The sequence below is a fragment of the Lutra lutra genome, chromosome 7 (assembly GCF_902655055.1).
Source record: "Lutra lutra chromosome 7, mLutLut1.2, whole genome shotgun sequence".
NCBI classification, from domain to species: domain Eukaryota; kingdom Metazoa; phylum Chordata; class Mammalia; order Carnivora; family Mustelidae; genus Lutra; species Lutra lutra.
In genome coordinates, this window is record NC_062284.1 from 46788796 (window position 1) to 46815719 (window position 26924).

Below are 26924 nucleotides of genomic sequence, written 5' to 3' on the forward strand. Positions count from 1 at the left end.
GCTCGCTTTTCCCCATCTTCCCCTGCACTTTTCAAAGCATCCCTGACCTTACTGGACCCTGTGAGAGTAAGTAGGGTGAGATCACTATATGTTTGATGAGCACACTGGGAATCCCCAAATGAAGCAACTTGCCCAGGATTGTCCAATAACATGTGTTCTCTCTTCCTTCCTCTCCTCTCTGCCCCAGCGACATGAGAGAATGGCAAGATCTGCAGGAGGGCTGCAGACAAGGGAGCAGGAGACCCACGGGCTATCATTCAGATTGAGCACTTCCCATGGGCAGGCTGGACAAGGGGCCAAGAGGGCACCCAACTCTCTCCTGCGCTCAGTTCCCCTAGCCAGCTGCCCTGGCATGGGCTGCCCCTACTCTGAGGGATCTGTCTGAGGTTGCTGTTCCCCCAGCTGACCCTGAGGCAAAGATTCCAGGACAAGCTATTTACTGGGGAGACAATCTAAGGAAGCACTGGGAGGAGAGGGGGGAAGAGACAGGGAAGAAAAGGCAGCCAATTCACAGTGTGCTGGGATATGTGTAGAATGTTCCTCAGAGTTCTCCCCTCTACCCTCAGGGTGAGGGAGCTGGGGGATTTACCCACCAACTCCCCATGTCTCGTTGGCTGAGGAATACCCCCAAGGGCAGTCATTCCCTAGCGCTTCTGGCCCGCCCTGCCCATGAGCTTCTCTGGCCAGAAGGAAGCCCTCAGCAGAGCATCTCAGATCTCCATTACTAACTGGCATCAAGGTTAGCCCTGAGGGCCCAGCACATTCTCCCTGCCCCATCGCCCGAGAGAGGTACTCACCGGTGCCTGGTGCACTTGAACCAGTTGAGGATGTCTGTGCATCTCGTGTAGTAGATCTGGTCGAAGGGGTGTGCGTATGATTCCTGGACGGTCACGGCATAGCTGAGAACCAGACAGGAGGGGGAAGCTGTGGTCAGCACTTGAGAGGCTGAGTTGGTATTTAAGATGGTGGCTCCTTCCCCAGGGAAGCCAGGCCCACAGCCAGGGAACCGGGGGCTTTAACCTGCCCCCAACCCCACTATCCTCCAAGACATATCCCTTACTGCCCTTTGGCCCAGCTCATTTTTTGAAATTCTAGTTCACTTGTTCATTTATCAGAGAAAGAATAAAGGAGGGTTTAGGTTTATTCTATGTGGCTCTGGAAGGCAGAGCCAACAAGCTTTTAAATACTTTGTTCAGATTTTTATGGGTTTCAAAGCATATACATGGAAGCTAATCCTTATAGCAATTTTATGAAGTAAGTGGTCCCATTTTACAGATGAAGAAACTAAGGTACCAATTAACAGCTAATAGTGATTGAGTGCCCTATGTTAAGTGTTTTAATCCATTTGAATCCTCACAATCCTATAAGGCCGGTGGCATTGCTATCTTCATTTTACAGACAAGGACAATGAAGAAGAGAAAAAAAAAGTGACTTCCCCAAGGTCACCCAGTTACCTCTGGTCTCTTCTGTCTCCAGGATAGCTGCGGGAGCATCAGGAACATGCCCCAGACCTCCTAATTGAAGTGCTATCTTGTTATGCTGCCCGTTAGCTGTAAACCCGAACCGTGGGTAGAAGTCTTGAGAAGGAAGAGCTCAGCCTTAACCCGTAAGCCTTTCTACTTGCCCGCCCCCAGCAGGAGTTGTATGAAAAGCTGGTCAAGCCAGGCTGCTGAAGGGAAGATTCCCACTTGCTGTGCAGGCTGGGAGGGGGCCCCAGCTGAGACATCAGGAACTCATTTTTATGTAGGTTGATATTTCTCACTACTTCCCCCCAGACGGCTCGCTGACCTGGGCCAGATGGCCAGATCCAGGCTATAAAAACCGGTCTGCTTTGCCTGAGGAGACTGTTGGTTTGCTTGCAAGGGGGGCTGGGCAGGCCAGCTCCCTGAGTGGGTCCCCAACAGGCTCCCTATGCCTGAAAGGTCAAATATCTGGAATCCAGAAAGAGGGCCCAGGGGCAGTCAGCAAGGTACAGGACTCAGGGAGCTGGAAAATTCTGGCTCCCGGAAGCACCGAGGATGTAAGGAGTGGGGCTCTGCTGAGCCCCTACCAGTCGGCGCAACGGAGATATGTGAGTCAGAGGCACACATCTGCGCAGACACGGGCCAAACCTGGTTTCCCTTCTAGGCTTAGGGACACTGAGGCAGCTCAACAGCCACCCTGGGCTTCCCACAGGCCCCTTCCAACTCTCAGATTTCGCGATCCCATGGTTCCATGCGGCTACTGAAAACCTCACTTAGGGCAGGAGAATGAAGGGCTCAGAGTGCATGTGCTCTGGGTCACAGCTGAACCCTGCCACCTGTTCGCAGTGTGTCCTTAGACATGTTACTTAATTCACAGAAGCTTCCCTTTCTTCACCTGTAAATCCATGACAAAAATTGCCAGGGACTTCACGCAGTCATTGTGAGGATTCAGCAAGATGATAGGAGTGTCCATCCCACAGGGTGGTGGGCAGATAAAGCAAGATAAGACATGGAAACTGCTCAACACAAGATAATACGCATAAGACTTCTAATGGCTGCCCATTGTCTAACAGGTGTCCCCCACCATTATTATTGACCACAGGGCTTCACCTCCTGTACTAGGCACTGGGGACATGTCCTCCCTGACCATGGAGGGGGAGACAGGAGGAGCCGGACCCACACACAGAACGGACACCCTGCCTTTGTTAAACACTCGGGGGATGGGCGGTGCTCAGGCACCCCTTCCAGTCCTGACAAAGACAGTGGGTCCTCTGAGAAAAGGCACCAGCCCGACAGTGGGGTAAGCCGAGTGTCACGGGGGATGGTCCCGGCTCTGTAGGGGTGTCCTGGGCCGAGCAAGTCTGGCAGTGAGACCTTGAATCAACTCCAAGTCTCTAGGGCGAAGTGTGTGCCCCTGGTTTCACGGCTGGGCAGTTTAACACGCTTACTTGCCAACATGCTAATGAGGGACCAGATTAATCTTGTAGAGCTGGGCTTCATTAGCCGGGGGAGGTCTTCCACTGGGTTTTATGGTGGAGGGACATAATTAACAAGGACCCCACCCGAAGCACTAATCTAGCTGAGAAATTCTCCCTAAGTGGCCACTGGGGACCGGGGCATGTTTCTGGAATGACACAGACTACATCTGTCCATGTGTCATTGGTAGCGGAGCTCAGGTGGGCAAGCCAAGAAGGCACTCGGTCTCATGGGGTGTTGCCCACAAGGCCTCCTTTCTAGGGGCTGGAGAAGCCGCAGGGGGCCCCAGACCTCACTTTAGTTATAGGGTCAGTCCCCGTCCTCCCATTAAAGGATCACCTCAGCGGACAGCAAGCTCACTGCAGGCTCTGTTCAGAGTATTTTCATATTCCAAATTCACTGATGTCGGGGAGGTCTAGAAAATTAAGAGGATTTGGGACCCAGAAAACTATTTGTCATCCACACCTCCAGTGAGCCTGATGTGCACTAAATTTGTGAGGAGCTGTTCCCACAAAGCCAGAGGTATCAACAAGAAAAGACCATAATTGACCTTTACAGTCCCGAAAGCCCTTTCATGACACTGGCACCCTGATCCTCCGGCGAGGCTGGGAGGCCAGGGTAATTATTCTTCCCACTCCACAGAGGTGGAAGCAAACTCAAAGTGGTTCAGACACTTCCCCCAAATCATTACAGCGAGCAGGTGGCAAGATCCAGACTGGAATGAACCAAACCAACGTCTTCTCATGTCAGATCTCATGTTCCTCCCACTTGACCTAAAAGGGGCACGGTGCAGCACTGCCTTCTACTCCCGCCCCGACTCTGGAGGGACTCCTGTAGGGCACCCAGTCCCTGGTGATCATGCCAGTGGGGGCACAGTCCCTCTGCTTCCGCAGCCCATCCCTGCAGGGCCTGAAGCTGCAGAGATGGGGTGCCTCGCCTTGCCCTGCCCTAGGGCTGGGACACTACCCCTCGCAAGCATGGAGCACGGACAGCCCCACTTGCCTGTCCTCTCCCATCTGCCTCCCCCACTGGGCCCTCATCTTAATTTTATTCATTTGATTTATTAACATCTAAGTGGCAGAGTCGTCCTGGTCAGCACAGCCAATCAATTCCAGGGTTTAATTCGGTTTTTCCTGATTGGGTCTCTGGTCACTATCTCTCTGCTCACCAAAATCAATACTTTAACCTTGGACTTCAAAGTCAAGCTGTCTGCAGGGCCCTGGCCCATTCCCCACGGACTAGTGCTGCAGCCTGAATGCAGCCAGCCCTTCTGCCGAGGCCCTGGGCTGCATTTCCCCCCGTAGCCCTCCCACCCACCCTCGCCAGGAGCTACAGAGTCCCCTCACCGGTCCTCCATGGGGCTGACGGCCCTCCGCCCGCATAGGTAAGCCACCACACTGACACCAAACCTGGGGGACCAGGCAAGACATCACCGTTTTGGAGAAAAGCACATCTGGACCACAGTCACTCACTGCCCCCCGCCTAGCTATGGGCGGGCACTGAGTTCCTCTGTGCCTCTACTTCCTTGTCTGTAAAATGGCCATTTTACAAGGGAGGGACAAGAGTTCCTTGTGAACTATCAGACAGCATCACTTAAGTCAAGCTCCTCCGCCTAGAGCTCCCACGGCCCTGAGTGTAGACAGAATCGCCGTTGCTTGGTCCTCTTCCAGCTCCTGCGCTGTTTCCCCAGCTGGACTGCAGGCCCGAGGCGGGCAGCTTCTTACCTCCTGACTGCTTTTGTCCCAACGGTACCAAGCCCCAGGGAGAGGCCCTCAGGGAACGCTCGGCTGTCTGAGACCCATATCTTACCTCTCCCAGTGGCTGCACACGTTGGGGTCCTCGGGGTTCAGGGACAGGGCGGTTTGCAGGAGGGAGAAGACAATGAACTCTGTCACAGAGAGTGCCATCCCAGGCCCTGTCAGGGGGGACAAAGGAAGCAGCATCATGAATCAAACCATTTTCCCAGGCATCTGCTCGCCACTGATACTTCTCACACGAGGCGGTAAAACAGACTTGCTAAACAGACTAAGTTTGCCCCCAACGTCATGTAATGAGTATTTGATATTTCACACTTTGTGGGCTCTGACTACACTTCACCAGTTCTGAGTAACCAGGGAGTGGGAAGCCTGAGTCAGGGAAAAGTTGATATTCCAGGCCAGGGCTTCTGAAAGTTTGTTGGCTCGTGGACCGCTTTGAGAATTTCACGCAAGTTCAAGAACTTCTCTCCAGAAAAATGCCCACATGTGCGACGTTTGGCTGTAAGATCAGAGTGTCCCCAGGCCCCCAAGCCCAGGCTGGGACCAATAACTCCTGACTTTTTTTTTTTTTTAAAGATTTTATTTATTTGCCAGAGACATAGTGAGAGAGAGAACACAAGCAGGAGGAGTGGGAGAGGGAGAAGCAGGCTTCCTGTGGAGCAGGGAGCCCCGTGTAGGGCTCGATCCCAGGACCCTGAGATCACAACCTGAGCCAAAGGCAGACGCTTAATGACTGAGCCACCCAGGCGCCCCACTCCTGGCCTTTAAATGCAGGGTCTTCCCCTGGGCCCCTTCCCCCTCAGCTCCCATATGCTTTGCACATCCACTCTCCCCGCCCCATCCCGACTCCTTCCTGCAACAAAGAAAGAGAAGAAAGGGGGGAGGTGGGGAGCTGAGCTGGGAAAACCCTTCCAGGCTACCCAAAAGGCCAGCAGACCTTGCTGCTCCTGCTGCTATGGAATATCCACTGCTGACACCCCACTTGATGCACACGTCACTCCCACCAAGGGACGAAGGCCTGCTGGGGGGCTTCGAGGAAGCATAACCCCCAGGCTCCTTCCTGCCCTAGCACTCCAGGGCTCCATGGTCCTATAGACTTAGAGAACTGCCCAAGGGTTCCCACCTGCAGAGGGTGGGGGTGTCTAAGGGTAGGGGGGAGAACTAGCCCAGGAGAGCTGGAATCCGTATGTGGTCAAAAATCAGCTATAGAATGAATGAACACCCTGACTCAGAAAGATAGCTCTATTTTTCATGTGTCCACAGATGCTATCAGGATTGGCTTAAAAGCTTTACTGAATTCTGAGTAGCATTTCTTCCCAATCTGCTACACTAAAAGATACAACTTCTAATAACTGGAGCAGGGATGGCATAGAAAATATTTTGACATTGGAAAGGGGTCCCCAGGCTTGAAATGGTTGAGGATCCAGTCCGTTGGCCCCGAGCTTGCCGACAAGGAAGGACTCACTCGACTCGGAGACAGGAGTGACATACTTGTCACACACACCCCCATCTGTACCCAGAAGGAAGCTAAATAGAGCTCCTGTCTTCGTGAAAGGTTAAATACTCTCCTCCTCATCCCCAGTAATTTCCTCACTAAACTCTTTCTTAGCAGCTCCTTCAAAGATAAACAAATTGTCACAAATTCTGTGTAACTGTAGGGGTCCAAATTAATGATTAATGAGGTTTTTCTGTTTGAGATCTGAAAATAATCTAGCTACACGTATTTTGAAAATCTGTTCGAAAAGAGAAAAGGAATTCTGGTGTTTCCACATCAATCTGCCAAGTCCAGGAGTACACAGGTCACAGCCCTTCATCTCCTCTCCTTATTCAGCCCCCCAAGCAAGTCCTTGGAGACCTAAGGGGCCACTCCACAGAAAGCGGGGCACAGCCTGGAGCCCAGTAAGGCTCCCACTAGGGCTGAGGGTGGCTCAGTCCATTCCCCTCCTTGAGGAGGAGCCACAGCCCCAATGAGAAAGAACCTGCCCAGATTTGGCATAAAGTTTTGGGGAGAGTCAAGTATACGATAAGCATCGTCTCCAAGGTGGGGTTTGTGCAGACCCACAAGCAAATAAATTAAATAAAGGAATATGGGGCGCCTGGGTGGCTCAGTGGGTTAAGCCCCTGCCTTTGGCTCAGGTCATGATCCCAGGGTCCTGGGATCAAACCCCCCATATCAGGCTCCCTGCTTGGTGGGGAGTCTGCTTCTCCCTCTCCCTCTGCCTGCCACTCCCCCTCCTTGTGTGCTCCCTCTCTCTCTCTCTCTCTCTCTCTCTGTCAAATAAATAAATAAAATATTTTTAATTAATTAATTAAGGAAGTAAAGGAAGAGATGCAGTGCTCAGAAAGGCACAACATCAGAATGCCAGAGGGAGAGAAAGCCTCCTTCTGGTTCTCTCCATGGCTCTGTCTCATTAACTCGCCCACTCCTATAATCTCCAGGTGGACCCCATGACCTCATCTTCAAACTTATGAAGCTTAGAACATCACAGAATGAAGCCGCCTGGATTAGAACAGAGTGTTTCTCTGGCCCCCTTTTGATCCATGGTGACAGGAGAGGGGTGGGAGAGGGGAGGTAACTGGGATCCCGGCTAGAATTGGGAGATCTTTTAAAATCTTCACGCAAGGGGCGCCTGGGTGGCTCAGTGGGTTAAAGCCTCTGCCTTCGGCTCAGGTCGTGATCCCAGGGTCCTGGGATTGAGCCCCCGCATTGGGCTCCCTGCTCAGCAGGGAGCCTGCTTCTTCCTCTCTCTCTGCCTGCCTCTCTGCCTACTTGAGACCTCTGTCAAATAAATAAAATCTTTAAAAAAAAATCTTCATGAAAACCTCTTCTCTCTGCATCAGATGTGGACAGGACAGTTTAGCTGACTCTCACACCTGGATGCCGGGTGCAGAGAGGTAGAGGGGAGAAGGGAGGTAGACAGGGAGCACAAGGACACAGGCAGCGAGGCAGCCTCAGTCCTCCATCCGTGTGGCTGTGTTCAAGCCAACAGAGTGGGGGACATTCACACCCAAGCCTGGACTAACCCTGCCACTAGCAGTCACAGTTCCCCATCTGAGGCCAAGCGGCCCCTGTGGAAGCATGGGAGGGGAGTGGGGAAGAAGGACATGCAGCTTGAGGGTGGAAGTCTCCCCTGGGATTCCCTCCGCCCTCAGACTTTTTCTTGGAACCCAATCTAAAACATGCAACCTTATCACCTGCCCTCCCCTCCCCAGGCCAGACCGGTGTCTCCTGTTCCTTGTTCACATCTCTCCCCTTGCCCTCAACACCCCGTCATCATCAACTTTGCGTGTCTGAGGACCATCAGCTAGACCCCCTGGCCCCTCCGCCCCTGCTGGGCTGCGCACCTGCTGGGTTCTGGGTGCGCTCCACTCACATAGCTTCTGGTCTGGGCCACATGGCCCAGTGCTGACGGCCCTTCCCATGTCACCCCACCAGCTCTTCCAGCTCACCTACTTCATCTTGCCCACATGTCACGGAACCTTCTGGAAGGTGGGGTCGCGTCTAGGCCCAAACAGTCAGTTCTTTTCAGGAACTGATTTTAGAAAAAGTATTTCTACTTGTCTCAGACAATTCACTGAGGCTAAGCGAAGAGGGGCCAGAGAAGGGCCACCCCCCTCCCCATGGGGGGGGGCGCTCACTGTGAATGTGAATGGGGTTTTCCCAGGCTCTCTCTCAGAGGATGGATCCCAAAGACACATGCTCATGAGATGACTGAGGGAAAATCAATGCCGCCACAGCGGTTATTAGGCCGACTCCATTCGGAGTGACAGAGGTTAACGTACTGGGCACCATCTAATTTAGGGCATTAATAATTAAATAAGGAAATGCCCCTGGTTTCACTTCAAAAGAAGAGAACATGTAAATAGATCTGTTGGTTCCCTTCCCTCTGGTCCGTGCTCCCTGCATATTAAGGGAACAGAGCTGCTGAGGTGGAGAAATTTCCTTCCCGGTGGTGGGGTACGACTGTTCCACCCCTGATGACCCCGGCTGGAGGCTAGAGGAGAGAGAAGGTGGCTAGGAGGGGAGCCTCACACCTACCCACAAGGCATGGGCAGTCTGCACACCTGCTCCAGCCTGAACCCACTGACTGAGCATTCCTGGAACACCACCAGCCTGGCCCAGGGCTGTGCTGTGGACACAAAGAAACAACACGGTTCCACGGCCGTCTATTTGAGGAGCTCAAACAGCAAGTGGTGAAGTCCCGCTGGGGGGGTTCCTGGGAGTGGACGGGACTTAAGGTGGACGGACCATGGAAAGGGAGCAGGCAAAGAAAGGGCCTTTCAGGAGCAGGCAGAGTGTAAGGCTGTGCCGGGGGCAAGAAGGTGCCCGTGGTGTTGGAGGCAGTGGAGGGTTTGCACTGCAGGGCCGTGGTGGCCATGTGGGCAACTTTGGGAGGCATTTTCCGAAATAGGGTTCAGTAGGACACTAGTCCCGTGAGATATTGATAGAAATCTCCCAAAGATTTCCACAAGTGAATTCGTCCGGGAATTGCTGTGTGCTTATTTCTTCATTTTAAATAGTACAGTATATCTTTTTCTTTTTTCCAGTTAAAATCAATTAATGAACGTATAGTATATTATTAGTTTCAGAGGTAGATTTTGGTGATTCATCAGCTGTCTAGAACACCCAGTGTTCATTCCGTCCAGTGCCCTCCTGAATGCTCATCATCCAGATACCCCAACCCCCACACCCTCTCCTCCAGCAACCCTCAGTCTGTTTCCTAGAGTTAAGAATCTCTTATGGTTTGTCTCCAGTGCACCTTAACTCTAGGAGCAGAGGTCCTCAGGGTACCTGTTTGGAAAGCTCTGCTCCCCTCCATCAAGGGCAAGTGTGAAGGAAGCCCTGGTCCTATCAATCTGCGTTCTTAAAGTTTGTATTCCTTCGTTTATTCTAACACTTGAGGGCCTTGTGTGCCTGGCACGTGGTACTCAGGGAACCTGCTCCTGGATAACTCAAGAGACCCTGACATCATAGCAAAGGATCCCTCCTCCCAGCTAGACCCTCGTTCTCGCCAGGCTGGGCCCTGCAGGCTGGGCAGACCTCAAAGAGGGTGGCCTCCTCTGAAAGCCCATGCCTTCTGCCAGGGCCCTGGTATGACCAGCACCTGTAGAGTCTGGCCTGACCCTCTGGTGGCAGCACACACCTGACCAGACACCAGATGCTCACATCAGCCAAGATGCATAAAACTGGGGCAGAGGGCAGACAGACAAACAGATGGCCTCTGCCCTGGGGTTGGTTGTTATGACCTCACAGTCCATCTGTGTGAAAGTCTTCCCCCACCTGCTTCACTTCTACCACCTGCCTAGTCCTCCTGATTGTGCCGAAATCTTGTACACGGGAGTCTAGGCCACATACCTGGGACCTGCCCTCGGTCTACCCCCGTCTTTTCCAGGGAGCCCTTCCTTCCCAACAAACTTGCATTGGCAGCCGGATGACGGTAGTCAGGCACGATTTTGTGGGTCCTGGGAGGTTTCACTCATACGACACTGGGCATTGATGACATTGTTACGGCTTGGCTGAGAAACCGGGGTTGTACAGAAAAGTGTGCCGGGATCGATTGGTAATGCCTGTCACAGGCACTGGGTGGGAGGGGGACACCTCTCCTACTTTGCTGAATAGTTGTTACTGGCTTTAAAAATTGCTCCTTTTCTATAGAAACCATCTAGAGGTGGCCTCAGCTCTTCCCTCTGGACCTTCAAACCTACACAGTGTTTCCCCTCCCTTGGTACTAGAACCAAAGGAGGTTCTACTGGAACACATACCACCAGGGCAGAGATGTGGGCCTGGTATGTTCACTGCTGTCCCCGGGACCCAGAGCATTGCCTGCATGCAGAGGGGGCTCAATACTCCTTGTCAACCGATTATTGACTCTACAGCCAACCACCTCCCTTGACCTCTCAGCCATTCCCAGCTATCGGGCTCAGCCACATTGCTGGTGTCGGGCCTGACAGAGGACACCACAGATCTGTCCCAACAGCAGGTCATACGGCAGGGGGCATCCCGCGCTGCATTAACATTGCCCCACGGAGACATCAATCTGTTGGCGACAGATACACTGAGCACGGTGACATCCTGAGAGTGATTCAAAGACTCCCGCCTGGGCCACCCGGCCAGCGGCAGGATACATCAGCTCCAGGGACCAGCACAAGGCGGGCATTGAAACCTCCTCAATAGTTCAAGCTGCAACTGGGGGTCGCCGTGTTCCGAGCACCTCATGAAAAGGCGCTTTCAGGCTCGGGAAGCAGTAGAAGCAAAACCCCAAACGGGGACTGATAAAGCAAACGCCTCACATCCCTCCCAGCATGTGGGGAGAAAGAAAGAGAGATTTCTATCTTCTATTTATAGAACACACATACACACAAACACACACCCTTCTCTATTTTTTTTCTGAATAAAACCAAAAAAGCCAAGTTGGCACTCACAGGGGCAAACGCCAAGGTGATCATCCCTGGCAGACCATTCCCATCTTCCACCCACTGATCTCTGGCGCTGGCTCCCAGTCCCCGGGCCCCACTCTGTTTACTGGCCTTGCTGGGATCTGATGAATGTGCAATGAAAAGTGGAGCCACAATCAGCCCCGCAATTAACAGGCTTCACCCTCTGCCTTGATGAATCCTCCTGCCCTCCAGCAATCCCACTAGGAACCGGGTTTATGTCGAAGGCTTTCTAATCTCTCTGCACTTAAAAAAGAAAAAAAAAAAAGTTCAAAATAAATCCACAGCTCTTAATCTCTGAAAGAGAGATTCCCTGACAACAGGAGCATGGCAGAAATCCCCAGGGCCACCGTGGAGGCCCTGCCAGGTGCCTGCCCACGGGGATAAATCACAGGGGTTTGGAGGCACCTCCAGAGACATGGTAAACGTCCTCTTCAGAGTCTGGGCCCTGCCCTCCCGATAAATTCTGCTTTCTCCTTGCCCCAGAAGCCTTGGGCTGCAAATCCTGAAAATGGCCCCACGGAAGCCTACAGCACCCATTCATCAGGGTCAAAGACTGTCCTGTCCCCCGCGCCCTCAAGCCCTACAGACCAAGTGGCCCTGGCATCAGCCAGCCTTGAAGAGAAATCACCGCACATTGCCGGGGAGGCCAGGGAGGGGAGTGTAGAATCTGCCAGGCCAATAAAGCACTCCCCCTCCTCACCCACAGTGAGCAGCCTCCACATTCTGGGCCCTCAGCCCTCCCATTCCTAAACAGGTGGCAGCCTCCGGCCCCTCCAAAGATGGAAGGAGAAAACTCATCCGTGTTCTTAGACCATTCCATCTCTCACAAAGCAATTATCTCCAATTTTCCATTTCTCTGCAAATCAGGACACACTCAGCTGGCCTGGCCAGCCCCAAGGCCTCCCACCCCTCCCAATCCAGCCTCCCCAGGCCTGGCTCCGCTTCCCTCTCCCACCCCCACCCAGGGCTGCGGGATTCTCAGAGCCGTGGGAGTTCCACACGCCCTAGCATGAAATCATGGCTCTGTCCAAACACCCCCAAGATAAGTCAGTCACTGAGGGCCACGCACCCCCGCGGAGATTAGTCCCATTCCCGCCCACTCTGAAAAAAACATTTCGTAGACTCTAAGATGCAACCACCAGTGCCTGGATGGGAAGGAGCACTAAGGGACAAAGCGCTGGAGAATCACCACCGCTGGAAGGTCAAGGGTCCCACGTGGGCGGAGGGGAGGGATAACAGACTGGACAACAAGCCGTGCGGTTTCAGAACTAGCACCGGGACCTGGGAGCATCAACGGTCCAATGCCTCGTCCCACAGGAGGGGACACTATCCTCAGGTGACTGGTTCAAAATCACACAACCCGTGGGTGGCAGGGCTCCATGTGAGAGGAACAGTGAACCCAGACAGACACCATTCGAATGACTCGACCTTTCTGGTGGCATAACCTGGATAAAATCATCTACCTGCCTTAGGGCTGAGTGTGTCACGTGGACCACACCAGGCACTGCCAGCTGCACAGGGCTGTTAGGATAGTCCATGAGTCAGCAGGTAAAGCTCTTAGCCAAGCCTGGCATCTGGCACATAGAAGGTACCCAATAAAATGTTCGTTTCCTCCCAACCCATATTCCCCCACCTCAAAGATCCTTCCAACTCTCTAATCCTGACTTCTGGAATTTTTGAGGAGCTGGAGGGAAAAAAATAAATATATATGTATATTTCTTTAAATATATAAATATAAATATATATTTATCTTAAATATATATTTATTTATATATTTTTCTCTATTTTTATACTTCTATTTATATATAAAATATATACATAGAGAGAGATGGAAAAATCTTCTGCTGGAAAATCGAGGCTTGGGTGTGTCTGTATGGTAACTACTGGGTCAGTCTTCACTGTACAATTGTCAAGCCAGTCCTCGTGCCTTGTCCACTCAGCAGATATTTATTGAACACTTACCAGTCACTGTGGGCACAAAGATGACTCAGGCACGCTCCTGCCTCAAGACCTCCAAACACCTGCTGGAGGGTGTGTGGGAATGGTCATGAGAGGGCCATGGACCCAGGATGTGGCTTAATTCAAAGCGCCGAGGACTTTCCCTGGCAGGAAGCCTCAGGCAAGTGTGATGGGATATCAGAGACCTTTGCAGGGAATCGATGCTTCACATCCCTGCAGGTGCCTCCCACGTTGAACCTGGCCCGTCTCCATCCCTGTTGCCTCTGAATCCACTCCTGATTAGCACTGCCTGTTCTGAAGAGAGAACAAGCCAGCCGCCCAGGACTCGGGGCAACCCCTCCTCCTGGGGTCTTCCCTCCTGAATGCCAGCTCTGCTCAGGAGCAACTTGGCTTTCCACAGGCCCCGTCCAACCCCCTCTGCCTGGTAAGGACACTAAGTTGCTGTGTGGCCCCGGAAAGGTTGCTTTCCCTCTCTGAGCTTCACTCTCTGCTTATCCCAAAGGTGGGGGTCCAACCGCATCATCTCCTGGACCCTTCGAGCTCTACAAGTTCACCTACAATGTGTCTCCTTCCCTGCCCTTCCCTCCCCCCTCGCATTCTTCTCTCTTACCCCATTCCCAGCCTGGGGCCTGCCCCATCTCCCCACAAAAAGGAAACACACAGAGGGGTTGGAGAACTCATTTCACTGCTCTGAGCCTCCTTTTCCTCTTTGAGGACATGGGCAGGATGAGAGAGCAACAGACCCTTGGAAGGATTCAGCTGTAGTCCAGTACGGGGAATGCGGAGGTCAGCAGCACTGTGATGGTTGTGACCCGTAGTTCTCACCCCCTCCCTGTCCATTCCTCAGCACCCTTTTAAATAAAAACTGACTTCTTATCTCATGCTCTATTCCCTGACTCTGACCCCTCACATCTCGGGGGCCACCTCTCCCTGGGCAGGTGCTAAAAGGAGGGCCCCGCTGTCAGCCTGCAGACATGGGCATCAGACTAGGGCGCCTCTCCGGGGTCCTTCTGGAACCTTCCACATGTATCTAGGCCAGAAGATTCTGAAGCCAGATGTCCCAACCTAACTGTCCCAAAGCCTGAAGATGCCCGTGCTTGTGCACTTGTAGTGGAAACATGCATCCGTGTATTCTGTAAAACAACTTGGCAATGCATAACAACCAGAACTCTACTTCTGCAATGTTTTTTTTAGAAATTGGCCAGAGTCAAGGATAGGTTCAAGAATGTCTGTTGTATCATCTCTTAATAAAGAGATGTTTGTTGTAGTGCTAAAACAACCTAAATGCCTAAATCAGCAGGGCCCTTGCTAAATAAATTCCACCATGTCTCCATAACAAAATACTACACAAACATTAAAATATTGATGTGCGGGGAAAACAGGGAAGCCCATCCACTAGAGCATTAATAGTGATCATCTTTTACGGGTGCTGGAGGGCAAGGAAGCTGTATCATGGACTCGTGCTTCTAAGTCAGTATTTTTATTGTTATATGAGTGTTTCCTACAATAAACATTATTACCACTATAATCAGAAAGGCAAAGATATTTTAAGATAATGTACATGGGCTCCCCAACATGGAAAGATAACCCTGATGTGTTAATCCATGACAAACACGCGTTACAAAACAGCATGCGTATTAGGACCGCATTTCTATAAATTGGAGTGCGTGTGTGTGTACTGTGTGTGTGTGTGTTGAGAGTGAGCAAGACGGAAAGATGTCGGAAGGATGTTTAAAATGTTAACATTTAACATTTTATGTGGGTGATGACACTGTAGGTGACTTGCTTTCTTCTCTATACTTTCCTGTGTGTTTGCACGTTCTATGATGAGCCGGTCTCCATTTTAAAATGTGAAACACCACAGTAAAGCCATCTTCGTATTGGAAAGAAAGAAGGCAGCGGCCTTTGGGCAGTGCCCCCACAGCCCACCTTTCCTCCAGGTCCGGATTCTCCCCCACTGCCCCTTGGGGTGCCTTTTCCCAGAGAACAGGGATTCATCAAGCTCTGAACCTGCTACCCCTCGGGACACAGGCCACTTTACGGGGCTCCCCAGGCAGCCCTGGGTGCCATCAGGCTGGAGCAAAATTGCCATTACAATTGTATGGCATGGGTCCATGCTGTGATTGTATCCATGCCATGATTAAAAACATTATGCCATTTCTAAGACCCAAAATGATCTCACAACACAGAAAAATGGATGGATAATGTACGATTCTGTCAGCTCTATTCAGTATAATAAATGAATCAGGTATTCAGATTTTAAAAGAAATTTATTGCAGTCTTTTGTTCATGACACTGATGAATTCTGGCTCACAGCCTGGACAGGTCGGCCTGGGGCACTTCACCTCCCTCCAGGGCTTGCTCAGTCCTCTCTACCCACACAGGCTTTGCTCCACCAAAGATAACAAGAACCCCAAGCCCTGGAATCCTGATCACCTCCCGGGTCCGAATCCCACCTCCATCTCTTACCCATTGGGCGACCTTGGTTAGTTCACTTGACCTCTGGGAGTCCCAGCTTCCCCCTCTGTAAAGTGGGAACAGTAAGAAAACCTACTCACAGCGTCATGAGAAGCCAAAGAGATAAGGGTTACAAGAAGGCCTGTAAACAGTAAAATGCTGGGGAAAGTCTGGTCACTGCCCTCCTGCTGGGGTGTATGTGGCGGGGAGAGGGGCAGCACAAATAGTCCTGGGGCTGGGGGAGTGGTGCACAGAGAGAGAATGAGTTTACTAGGGTCCTGGGCCCAAGAACGACCTCCTTGCAGTGGAACAGATTTGCCAGAAAGGAGAGATAAGGACAAGATGAATCGCAATGAGGTGGCAGTTTGGCCCAGCTCAGTCCCTGCTGACCCACACACAGCCTAAGCTAGAGAGGGTTCCAAGTCTGGAACCAGAGGCCAGATTCCAGATCTTGCGATCATCTCCGCAGCTGCACGCTTCAGTGATAAAACACAGTTCCTCCCAACGCGGGTTTCCTGGAGGAGCAAGGGGCTCATTCGCCTTCCAGAACTGTAGCACCCCTGCACTCGCTCCCCAAGGAAGGAACCACTGAGACGGCACTGCGGCACACACACACACACACACACAAAAAAAAACCCAAAAAACAAAAACCAAAAAACCCATCCGTCATCTTCTAGGTTTAATCTGCAGAATGGCACACAACTCTCAGATTCATTGTGTTCCTGGCCTGATTATTCGTTGTTTATTTCAGTATTTTCCAGGAAATTGTTCATTAAGGATAAAAGCACCTGCTTACTGTAAGAGAGCATTACACAAAGACTCTGGCATGGAGGCCTGGGAAGAACATTAATTAATGAAGTGAAACTGAACAAACATGCTATAAATTTAAGGTCTAAAGAGAACCGTCTGGCGTTTAGTGGCTTACGATAGAAGGCTGCGATGAAACGTCATATTTTTAGACCCCAGGGGTGTGGGGGGAAAAATGGGAGGGAGAAATTAGAAAAGGTGGCAGAGGTAACGATCTATTTCTAGAGCAACTAAAGCCTGTGCTTCCATTAAGAGAATTATAAATCAATTCTGCTTTGTCTGGGGGCATCTACGCGCCGTGTGTGCGAAATTAAAAAGTTTAGCGTGTCAGAGAAGTTCCTTCTGAGGGTTCCGTGGGACCACGCCACCTGAGACACTGGGATGTGAGAGAGGCACGGCCGTGAGGAGGTAGGAGGATCTGGGCTGTGTCATAGAGTTAGGCCTAGCCAGGCACAGGCAATCCTGAGCAGCAGAGTAGGAGAGAAAATGCAGCCGAACCCCAATGAAGCAGAACCTTCAGTTAACCAGAAGCCACTGGGCAGCTGGACGTGGCCTGTGGTGTCTGTCAGGCTTGGTTCTCCTGTGTGTGTGTCCACCCTAGAGTCATGGTTTGTGCCCCACGGAGGAGTGGGGCTGACCCCATTCGGGGCCTTCCTGAGAAACCACTGCCAGGGTTAGCTCCTGCCCTGGTAACTTACAGGCTTCATTTCCCTCACTTCCGACCTACTCCTGACAAGAACAACACCTTTAGGAACGATGACCCTGAAATCACACAAAATCCCAATAAATCCAAAGAGATGTGTTCCCACTCGATAGAATCCACTCACCAAGACCTGAAGGGAAAAGGCCATGTCGCAAAAGGGTCTGGGTGGCAGGCATGGGAACCCTATAAAGGTCTTCTCGGCCTCACTTCCAACTCATCAGAACATTCAGAAATCTGGACAATCTCCTCCTCTAGGCAAAATGGAGGTGGGGGGGTGGTTCCCCTCTGGCTCCAGCTTCTCCGGGTCGCTCCCTGCCCTCTCCCCAGCCTGACCTGGCCTGCGAGGAGCTGACCTCCCGTAGGCTGAATTGCCAATATGCAGAAAACAGGAAGCTCATACCAAAGCTACAAACATCTCGTGTACCCACGAGTCTCCAAATCTGCCATGGCACATGCAGGGACTCAGTGGGGCAGGAAGAAGCGGGGGCGGGCCAGAAGCCTGATAACCACGGTAGGCCTCCGACTAGGACACACGTGTGGCTATGCCAAAAGAGGGAGAAAGGAGAGAAGCAAGTGCCCTGTGTGGGAGCTGGGTCTGTGGGCCCGGGAATGAGAGCACGACCCCAAGTGAGCCTGCCCGCTAAGACCACTTCTGGTGCCTTGAGAGCACTTACTAATAACACTCTGGTCATGTCTCCTGTTGAATGAGAAGTTGGATAGAGATGGAGTCAAACACTGAACCAGGGAGCCGCTGAGGACCAGACCAGAGCAGCAGATGGACAGTTCCCGAGAGCCTGCCCTGCACCCGCACGGGACCCTGGGCTGGGAGCCGGGCCGATCTCACTCCATCCTCACAGAAGCTCCGGGGAGCTGCTGTTGGGATCTCCGTTTGCACAGACTCACGGTTTAGAGGTGAATGAACTAGATCTGAATTCAGGACTACCTGCTCGCCCATCACCACGCTTCCAAGTATGGCTTTGCTCTTCAGGCTCAGAGCCTGTGTGTGTATGTGCATGTGTGTGTGCGTACATGCCATGTGTGGCGTACTGAGGGAGGGATGGGCCATCTCTGGACCATAGCCTCCTCCACGCTCACTATATTTGGGCAGAGGAAGGGAGGACAAGACGGTATGATGACAGAAGGACGGGCCTGTGCTCCCTGAGTGACCTCCTGCCTCCTCTTTAGCTAAGAGGAAGCCTTTATTAGCTGGAGTTCCTCACCTAAATCACAGAACCCAGAAAATGATTTCCGGGACTATTTCCTCCACTTTTCCAAGGATGGTACATAATACATATCATTCTAGATGCACAGGAGAAAAGTTGATCCAGTAGACACAGTGGATGTCATGGGGCGTTAGGGCTGAATTCTCTCTGGAATGAGGCTGAGAAAGTGCTAGATGGTCTCTAAGTTTCCTAAGACTCCGACATCAAGAGATGGGGGGGAGTGTGCTGCGGGCCTCCTCTGTAGGAACCGGGCAGGGGGATGTTCCTGAGCACAACCAGGGGTACAAATGAGGAAGCCAGAGCCACTGGACCAGATTATCTTACTTTAAAATGTATCCTCCATGTGTCTTCCCTTGTGTCATCCCTGAGACCAACTACCTACTTTAAATGTGCCAATTTTGCCTCAGCTGTGCCTTGAGGACTCAAGAAAGAGGTTGGGGATGGGCCTTGCATGGGATGAGCCCTACCCCCTCCCACTCTTCCATTTGGGCTAGTTCAGGTGCTGGCAGAGGCAGTAACCAGCAAGAGATCTGAATGGGATCCAGAGCTGAGCACGGGACTCCCCTGCATCTCCCCAGCCCTCCGAGGATGAGGGTTTATTCTGTTACCAAACAGGCCACTGCCCAGGCCGGGCAGAGAAGTGGTTTGTGCCCCACGAATGAAAGCAGGACCCACCCCATGCAGGGCTCCTTCCGTCTGGAAAATATTCTAATAAACTTGAAAGGTGAGGACACCGTGAGCCCTTGTTAACACCCCACCCCACCCCCGGGGCTGGGATGCTTCCCAGAGCGATCACGAAGGCCAGATGGGAGAGCTGGGTGTGTATGTGTCACGGCCAGATGGGAGAGCTGGGCGTGTATGTGTCACGGGGGGCGAATGGGGGAGCCAGCACGGCCGCCCACCTGGCACACGGGCTGGAGGGGGGGTGTTGGGGGGATACAGAATCTGCTGACGGGGCGCCCGTGGGCTCTGAACATGGCCTGAGCCACGCACCCAGCGGAGGGCTGGGATCATCAGGCCAGGGACAAAGAAACCCAGAAACCAGGCTCCTCAGCAGGCCTGGTAGGTCTGTGTGACCCTGAATGAGTCACCAGACCCCTCTGGGCTGTTTCCTGAGAGGGAGGAGCTAGAATCACTTCTCAAGTGGGTGGGCTCGCCTGAGGAGAGGACATGGGCCTGACTTTGAGCTTTCTAGCACTACCTATCAGCTATGGGACCGTGGGAAGACCCTTAACAGCTTCTCTGGACCTCCGTTTCCCCATTTATAAAAGGAGGCTACGCAGCAGTTCTGTTGTTCAGAGTCAGACCTGGACTCTCACTAAGGTCCCTTACAGCTCGAAAAGGTTCCACAGTGATTCCCTGCAGCAAGAAGAGGTGAGAGGGAAGAGGGGTTCCCTCCTGGTGACCTCAGCCACTGGCCCAATGCCAGTATCAATCAACGTTTGATAACTGGCCAGTGACTGAATCAACAAATCAACGAACAGGTCTCTTTCTGCGTGGGAGAAGTGAGGCCAAAAGAGACGAGACTTGCCCAAGGTCACAGAGCGGATGGCAGAGCTGACCCCATGTCCAGCGCCCCTCCCACTCCACCATGCCACACGAAAGGGAAGGGAGACCCTTGAGCAGAGCGCCCCTTGGGGTGGGAGTGGGGCCCAAGGCCCAGGTAGCCTAGGGGCAGGGGAACAGGGAGAGACCCCTGGAGACACGCTATATGCTGGGTACCTTGAATTTGCCAGCCCCTCAACGGACCGCAGTGTCTGCTGACTTTCCAGCCCATTCTAACCCTGTTCCCGAGGGGCCTTCCTCTTCTTGGGTACAGAGAGGACTGCCAGTGGCTGGCTGGCATCTCTCCCTGCCACCTCCACCTGCCTTCCCGGCGGGCGTTTCTTTTCCTCCTCCAAACAGGGGCACAGAGGAGGCAACTAACTAGAGAGGCAGAGTGAGAGCCTGCTGGAAAGATGTCCTCTCTGCCCTGCCTTCCCCAGGGGCCCTCAGAAACTATTTCCACCAGCCCTCTCGCCCCAGGCCTGACAAACAGCTCCTGCAGAGTCTCCTGGTCTTAAATATCTCTACCTTCTTGTGGGTTTCTTACAAAGCACATTCTCAGCTATGTTCTCATTTGCTCCTAGAAGGGCCTACTGGAGATGAGGACCCTGAGATGGGACTCAGGGTATAGGGGGTGAGGAGGGGCCCAAGGTTTCAGTAGCAGAGCAGGGACCAGATGGCACAGAGACAGCAGGCTGACACTTGTCCAGAGGTGGCAACCTCACCCTTTCCTGTGGTATCTCCTCTGTCCTTGAGGCAGAAATCAGGCTGCCCCCATGACAGAGCTCAGGGCAAGGGCTGAGGCTCCCCTGGTGGGGGGCAAGTGGTGGAGGGTCCCCTCTGAAAAGGACATCTAGCTCCCCTCTTCCAACACATACACACACTAAGCAGTGGTACTCACCCCAGCTGCACATTAGAATCACGTAGGAACATTCTAAAATCCATGCTTGGGACCTCACTCCAAGCCAATGAGAACCAAATGTATGTGGCTAGAGCTTGGACATCAGTTTTTTGTTTTGTTTTGTTTTGTTTTAAGATTCTCAGATGGTTCTACTGAGCTGCCAGGGTTGAGAATGACCCACTAAGACCCACTGGGAGCAGGGACTGTGGTCCTCATCGAGAGGAAAGCCCACCAGGTGGGTGACGATGTCCTTTCTCTGTCTCTTTCTCCATGGCCTGGGTACCTCCTCCCTGCTGGTACTCTGCTTCTGCCTGGACTCCCAGGGCACCCCCACCCTATCAAAGTGTCTTTGGGGGGCAGAAGCAGGGGACTGCTAAGCCGTTAGTGAGGCTGTCCAACACCTTCAAGAAGCCAGCCAGGCCAGGTGAATGGAAAGAGCAAAGCTGTTGTACCAGGAATGCTGTCAACCCCTCCCATAGCACATTTGTATGGCAACAGACACAGGACAGAGGGCCTTGTAGCTCCCCCACCCCACCCCAGGGTTGTTACGAGGGCCCAGGGCACCAATCCTCCCCACGCAAGCCCAGTCACAGATGGTCAATGAGCAAATCTTTCCAGGCATTCCCACGGGAATGTGCCCTAGCACCTGCGGCCGATCCCATTTGTGGGACAACACTGCCATCCCTCCCTCCACACCCCATCTACTCCACCACTCTTCATGGGGCACCCCAGTGCGCCAGGCACTAAGGCTACAGCAGTGAACATAGCAGATACCATTTCTCCACAGAGCATAGCCACATGGCAGGTGCTACAGTCCCCACTGTACGGGCTCAGAGAAGAGTGATGGCCTGCCTGTCACTGGGCAGCGGCTGAGCCAACCCAGGCCCTCCCGAAGGGTGAGCCCTACTGCATAACTCCCCGGGCCCCTTTGCCCAATCCCAGTGAAAAGCAGCGGAAACCCTCTTGCATGAATGGGAGAGCAGTGCTCACTGGAGGAGGTTAGAGCCAAGCGAGGGCCCTTCCCGTCCCTGAGCCCAGAGGTCCCTGCATCTGCCCGCGTCTTGCCCTCCCTCCCACCCTCTCCTCTAATGAAAACTCTGAAAGCTGGAATGAAATTCACCTTAATAAGAGCTCATTAGAAATATGCTAATGGGGAGGAAGCTGATATCATTGCCCTGAAACCCCAAAGGGAAAAAGAGATGAAAAAAATTCAATATTGAGTTTTGTCTCATTTCAAAGCCTCTTTCAAAGTGGCCATAAATCTTCTGTGTGACGCGACATAACGAGTTGCTGCCAGCGGCTTGGGCGTTAATAATTAGCCGTTGCCAGGTGCTGAACGCATTTGACTTTCCAGTCCTCTCTACAGGAAGAGAAAGAAAGGGAAGGTGCAAACTGAGTCCAATGCATGGGCTGACCCATCCACACAGCCTGCCCACCTGTGCGCCCTGGCCAGGGCAGACCTCGTGGCTGAGAGAAGCTGCAGAACGTTCTGCAGAAGAAGGAAGCTTGGGAATCAGCAACGCCCACCTTGAACCCCAGCCTAGGGGGACACGTCAAAGTCCACTAGGTGTGTGGCTCTGGGACAAGTCCCTAACGTGACCAAGCCTCAGTGTCTATCTAGGAGACTGGCAAGAGCACATGTCCCACGCTGGGTCCCTGGGAGGATCGTGCGTCGGTTGGCTGGCGTACCGTGTAGCGGTGTAGAAAACACGCTCTGGAGTCAGCTGGTGTGAATCAAGAACCAGCTCTGTTAATTACTAGCTGAGTGACTTTGGACAAATGACTTAATCTCACAGGCTGTTTCCTCATCTGCAAATGGAGATGGTAATTGTATCCATTGTGAAAATTAAATGAGGTAATTATACACAATACCTGATACACTGTAAGAACTCAACAAATATAGCTACTGTCACCATTTGGCACCCAGTAAAGGATGGCTACTGTTCACACTGCTGCCTCCCTCGGTTCTCCCATACCCCTCTTATTGCCACTGATTTAAAACATAACACCAACAATAAAAATTTTAAAAAAATTAAAAAAAAAAAAACCTGGGTGTTGTCTCTTATCTTTTTTTGTTTCTAATTTGCTAGGCAACTTTGGGAAATTGATTTGACCTCTCTGATCTTAACTATCCAGTCCACAAAGTGAGGATGCTGATGCCTGCTTTGATCATCTGTGGAGTGGTTACAAAGATCAAAAAGATGACGCTTGTGAAAGTGCTTTGGAAGGTAAAATGAATGACACAGGTGTGGGGAACTATCATTATTGGCCTCCAACAGGAAGTTTGTTCTAGACATCCTGGATGGCCTCCCTTCCTCAGGCAGCAAGGGACAGTCCTCAGAGGTAGAGACTCCATTTCTTCAGACGAAAGTGACAGCAAATTATAGCCTTTATTTCCTACCAATATCTAACTGAAGTTCTTCCTTCTGGCTTTTGAGAAGACGCATGTCCTGTTCTGCCCTTGGGAGAGATGACGACAAGCCAACATTCACCATTTGGATGGGAGTTAATTTCCAGTAAGACGCGGCTGGTAAGTGGTCTTAGAGTACGTGGCCCCATTCGGTGCATGTCAAGTGCCCCCTGCCACTCGGGTCTCTACCCTATCCAATGGGAGGTGTCCACTGACTGTATCAATGTCAAGTTGCTATCAAACTGCTTCCTTTCAATTTCTGTACTCATGTCTCTGAGACCCGACAGTGCAGAGGCTGCCATCGCTCCACGCCGCATGCTTTAAGTAGCTGGAAGACAGTGAGCGCAGGGGAACCAGATGGGGTTCTCTGCCCTGCTCCTGTTTTTTCACAAAGATCAGCACCTTCTCAAGGAATATCGTGTCTCCTTCTCACAACCCCTTGCCCTCTCCTTGCCCACTTCCTCTGCCTTTGTTTTCTCTTAACTACTTCCTTTGGGTTCCCATACTGCTCCCACCTGAAAACTCACAGAAAGTCCCACTCGTGAAACCATTCTTGCCAAGGCAGGCATATTGAGGACGCCCTTCCTGACATGGGATTCACGATGGATGGTGTCTGGGTTAGAGCTGCAACATCACAGAATTGTCCCCTCATGTGCCAATGAGACCCAACGGTGAACCTCAGTCATCTCACCTGTTCCAAAGTCCCAGTCTAACACTGACTCCCCCAATCTCCCACCTCCCATGGCCAAGGCCTTAACAGTCTGGCTCCCTCCCTAGTCCCTGTTTCAAAATTCTGACTTATGGCCCCTCTCCAAGTGGCACCTTACATGAAGACCCAGCCCAGGGTTCTTTTTTTTTTTTTTGCAACTTCTTTTTTTAAATTTTATTTTTTATAAACATATATTTTTATCCCCAGGGATACAGGTCTGCGAATCGCCAGGTTTACACACTTCACAGCACTCACCATAGCACATACCCTCCCCAATATCCATAACCCCATCCCCCCCTCTCCCAAACCCCCTCCCCCCATCAACCCTCAGTTTGTTTTGTGAGATTAAGAGTCACTTATGGTTTGTCTCCCTCCCAATCCCATCTTGTTTCATTTACTCTTCTCCTACCCCCTTAACCCCCCATGTTGCATCTCCTCTCCCTCATATCAGGGAGATCATATGATAGTTGTCTTTCTCCGATTGACTTATTTCGCTAAGCATGATACCCTCTAGTTCCATCCACGTTGTTGCAAATGGCAAGATTTCATTTCTTTTGATGGCTGCATAGTATTCCATTGTATATATATACCACGTCTTCTTTATCCATTCGTCTGTTGATGGACATCTAGGTTCTTTCCATAGTTTGGCTATTGTAGACATTGCTGCTATAAACACCAGCCCAGGGTTCTTGCCAGCCTCCTCCCAAGGAGCAAAGCCTCACCCTTCATCAATCGTTTGCGCAACACAGAAGCATGTAGAAAGTGACAGACATTAGGCAAGGACCTGGATCCATAACATGTCAAGTCAGATGCTAACGGGAAAGAAAGAACCATTTGTAACTGGAAGTTCCAGTACCTGTGAGAAGACCAACTCCAAGGCCATTGTCAAGAGATCTGGGAAGGGGCACAAAGGTGGAGACCTGAAAGAGGCTGAGGAGTTAGCCAGGTAGGGCAGGAGTGAGAAAGAGGAAGTAAAACCAGCTCTTCTGGCTGGAGGAGAGTTTGAGGCAGTCGGGGTGCAGGATGAGCTGGTGAAGGGTCAGGCCCCAGAACATGACTGGCCTTTGAGTTTATCCCAAGATAAAATGGGCAACCATTGCAAGGTCTTAAGTACGGGATCTATTTGGCCAACATTGTATTTCCTTCCTTCCTTCCTTCCTTCCTTCCTTCCTTTAAAGATTTTATTTATTTATCTGACAGAAAGAGAGAGAGCACAAGAAGGGGGAGCAGCAGGCAGACAGTGAGAGAGAAGCAGGCTCCCCGCTGAGCAGGAAGCCTGACATGGGGCTCAATGCCAGGACCCTGGGATTACAACCTGAGCTGAAGGCAGAACTGACTAAGTCGCCCAGGCACCCTGGCCAGGGTTGTACTTTCAAAAGATCCTTTTCTGATTAAGGAAAAAAAAAAAAAAAAGTAGACGTGAATGCTCATTAATAGGGAAATAAAAATTTTAAATGATGGATGGATATCCACACCATGGAATATTTGGCCGCCATTAAAAGGAATGAATGAGAGCAACACTGGTTGAGTTGGATGGATTGTCAGAGGGTAGTGGGAAAGGAAGAAGTCAGAGGCCAGACAGACAGCATCATCCTGTTTTCCTTTTTTTTTTTAATAAAAGATTCTATTTATTTATTTGACAGAGATCACAAATAGGCAGAGAGGCAGGCAGAGAGAGAGGAAGGGAAGCAGGCTCCACGCGAGCAGAGAGCCCGATGCGGGGCTCGATCCCAGGATCCCGGGATCATGACCTGAGCCGAAGGCAGAGGCTTTAACCCACTGAGTCACCCAGGTGCCCCCATCCTGTTTTCTAAAGCAAACCATCCGCATGCGCACATACATACCTGTCTGTACATGGTTAGAGTTATAGGACATGGAAGGACACGGGGACATGGGGAGGGATCCCCTGAGAGCGCAAGGGCTGAGCGCATGTTGCAGGGTAACACAGAGGAGGGAGGCAAGTTAAAAAAAAAAAAATCGAAGAACGAGCTCAAAAAAATAAATATGATATGATCGCATTTATGTGAAATTATTTATGTGGAGACCTTCGGGTCTCAGCTTATCTGCCACTTCCTCTGACCAGTGCTCCCTTGGCAGTAACCCCAGAATGTAAAAAGAAGAGTAAGCAATTTCCCACTGCTGAGACACAGAGAAGAGGGATCAGCTGGGCTGGGCTGGGGCTGGGCAGGCAGGATGGTGCTGGTGGGGCAGGGTAGGGCTGCTATCGTGAGCCTGGGGCACAGCGTCCCTCTGTGGGCAAATCTCCAGATTGCTCTAGCTGACGCCACACCAACCCCAGGGACTGGCAGCCCTTCAGCCAGTGTCCCCAAACCCATTTCACCCCCCCGGCAGCCTGGCAGTCTCTCCACATCCGTGCTGTCCCAGGTGTTACTGAGGGTGGAACTGGCAAGTGGAAGGGGTGATGGGCAGGGCTGGGGTCAGGTCCCTGGTCACAATCTCCACACACACCCCCCACCCGCCCCCTGGGATGTGGGAAAGACCACTCGTGAGGAGGAAAGGCAGATGTGCAGGACAGAAGGAAGCAGAGCATCCATGCGGTACAGCAGTAGCTCTCTCAGGCCCCTCTGCTCCCCTCTGCCCTCAGCTCTCACTCACAGACCCTTTCCCACCCCTCACCCACCACAACCACGTGCTAAAAGCTCGGGAAACTCTCCAGAAATGCTCCAGAAGCCACTTTGGAAAAGCCAGCCCTGGTGTCATTTACACAGGCTGGATTCCTGGTTCTGCCTGGCTGGGTGAGCTTGATGGTTGCTTGATCTCTCTGATCCTCTGTTCCCCCATCTGTAAAGTGGGGGTATTAACAGGACCCACTTCAACAGGTCTCTGTGAGGCCTGAATGAGTCAGTCCAGCCTGGGGAGGAGTTGTTTTTCACTGTTATTAGTGGTGGTGACCATGGGTCTCTCCAGGCTAAGTCTAACTTCCCACCCCCCGTCCCCATCCCCAGACCCCCTGGTGCGCTGGACAGACCACACCTCCCAGGAGCACCACTCAGAGCACCCCCCCACTGGGGTTCAGACAAAACACTGAGTGGGAAGCCGACTGTCACAAATTACA

The 26924-nt window shown here is 52.0% G+C and overlaps 1 protein-coding gene across 1 annotated transcript in view; it reads right to left on the reverse strand.

Annotated features, from left to right (window-relative positions):
• MEGF11 (multiple EGF like domains 11) overlaps positions 1-26924 on the reverse strand; it is a 353918-nt gene that overhangs the window by 229645 nt on the left and 97349 nt on the right. The window contains exons 2-3 of the mRNA XM_047736785.1: positions 4749-4854; positions 798-899 (exon numbers count right to left, since the gene is read on the reverse strand). Of these exons, the coding sequence (XP_047592741.1) occupies positions 798-899; positions 4749-4846 (200 nt within the window). The 5' untranslated portion in view covers positions 4847-4854. The remainder of the gene's footprint in view (positions 1-797; positions 900-4748; positions 4855-26924) is intronic.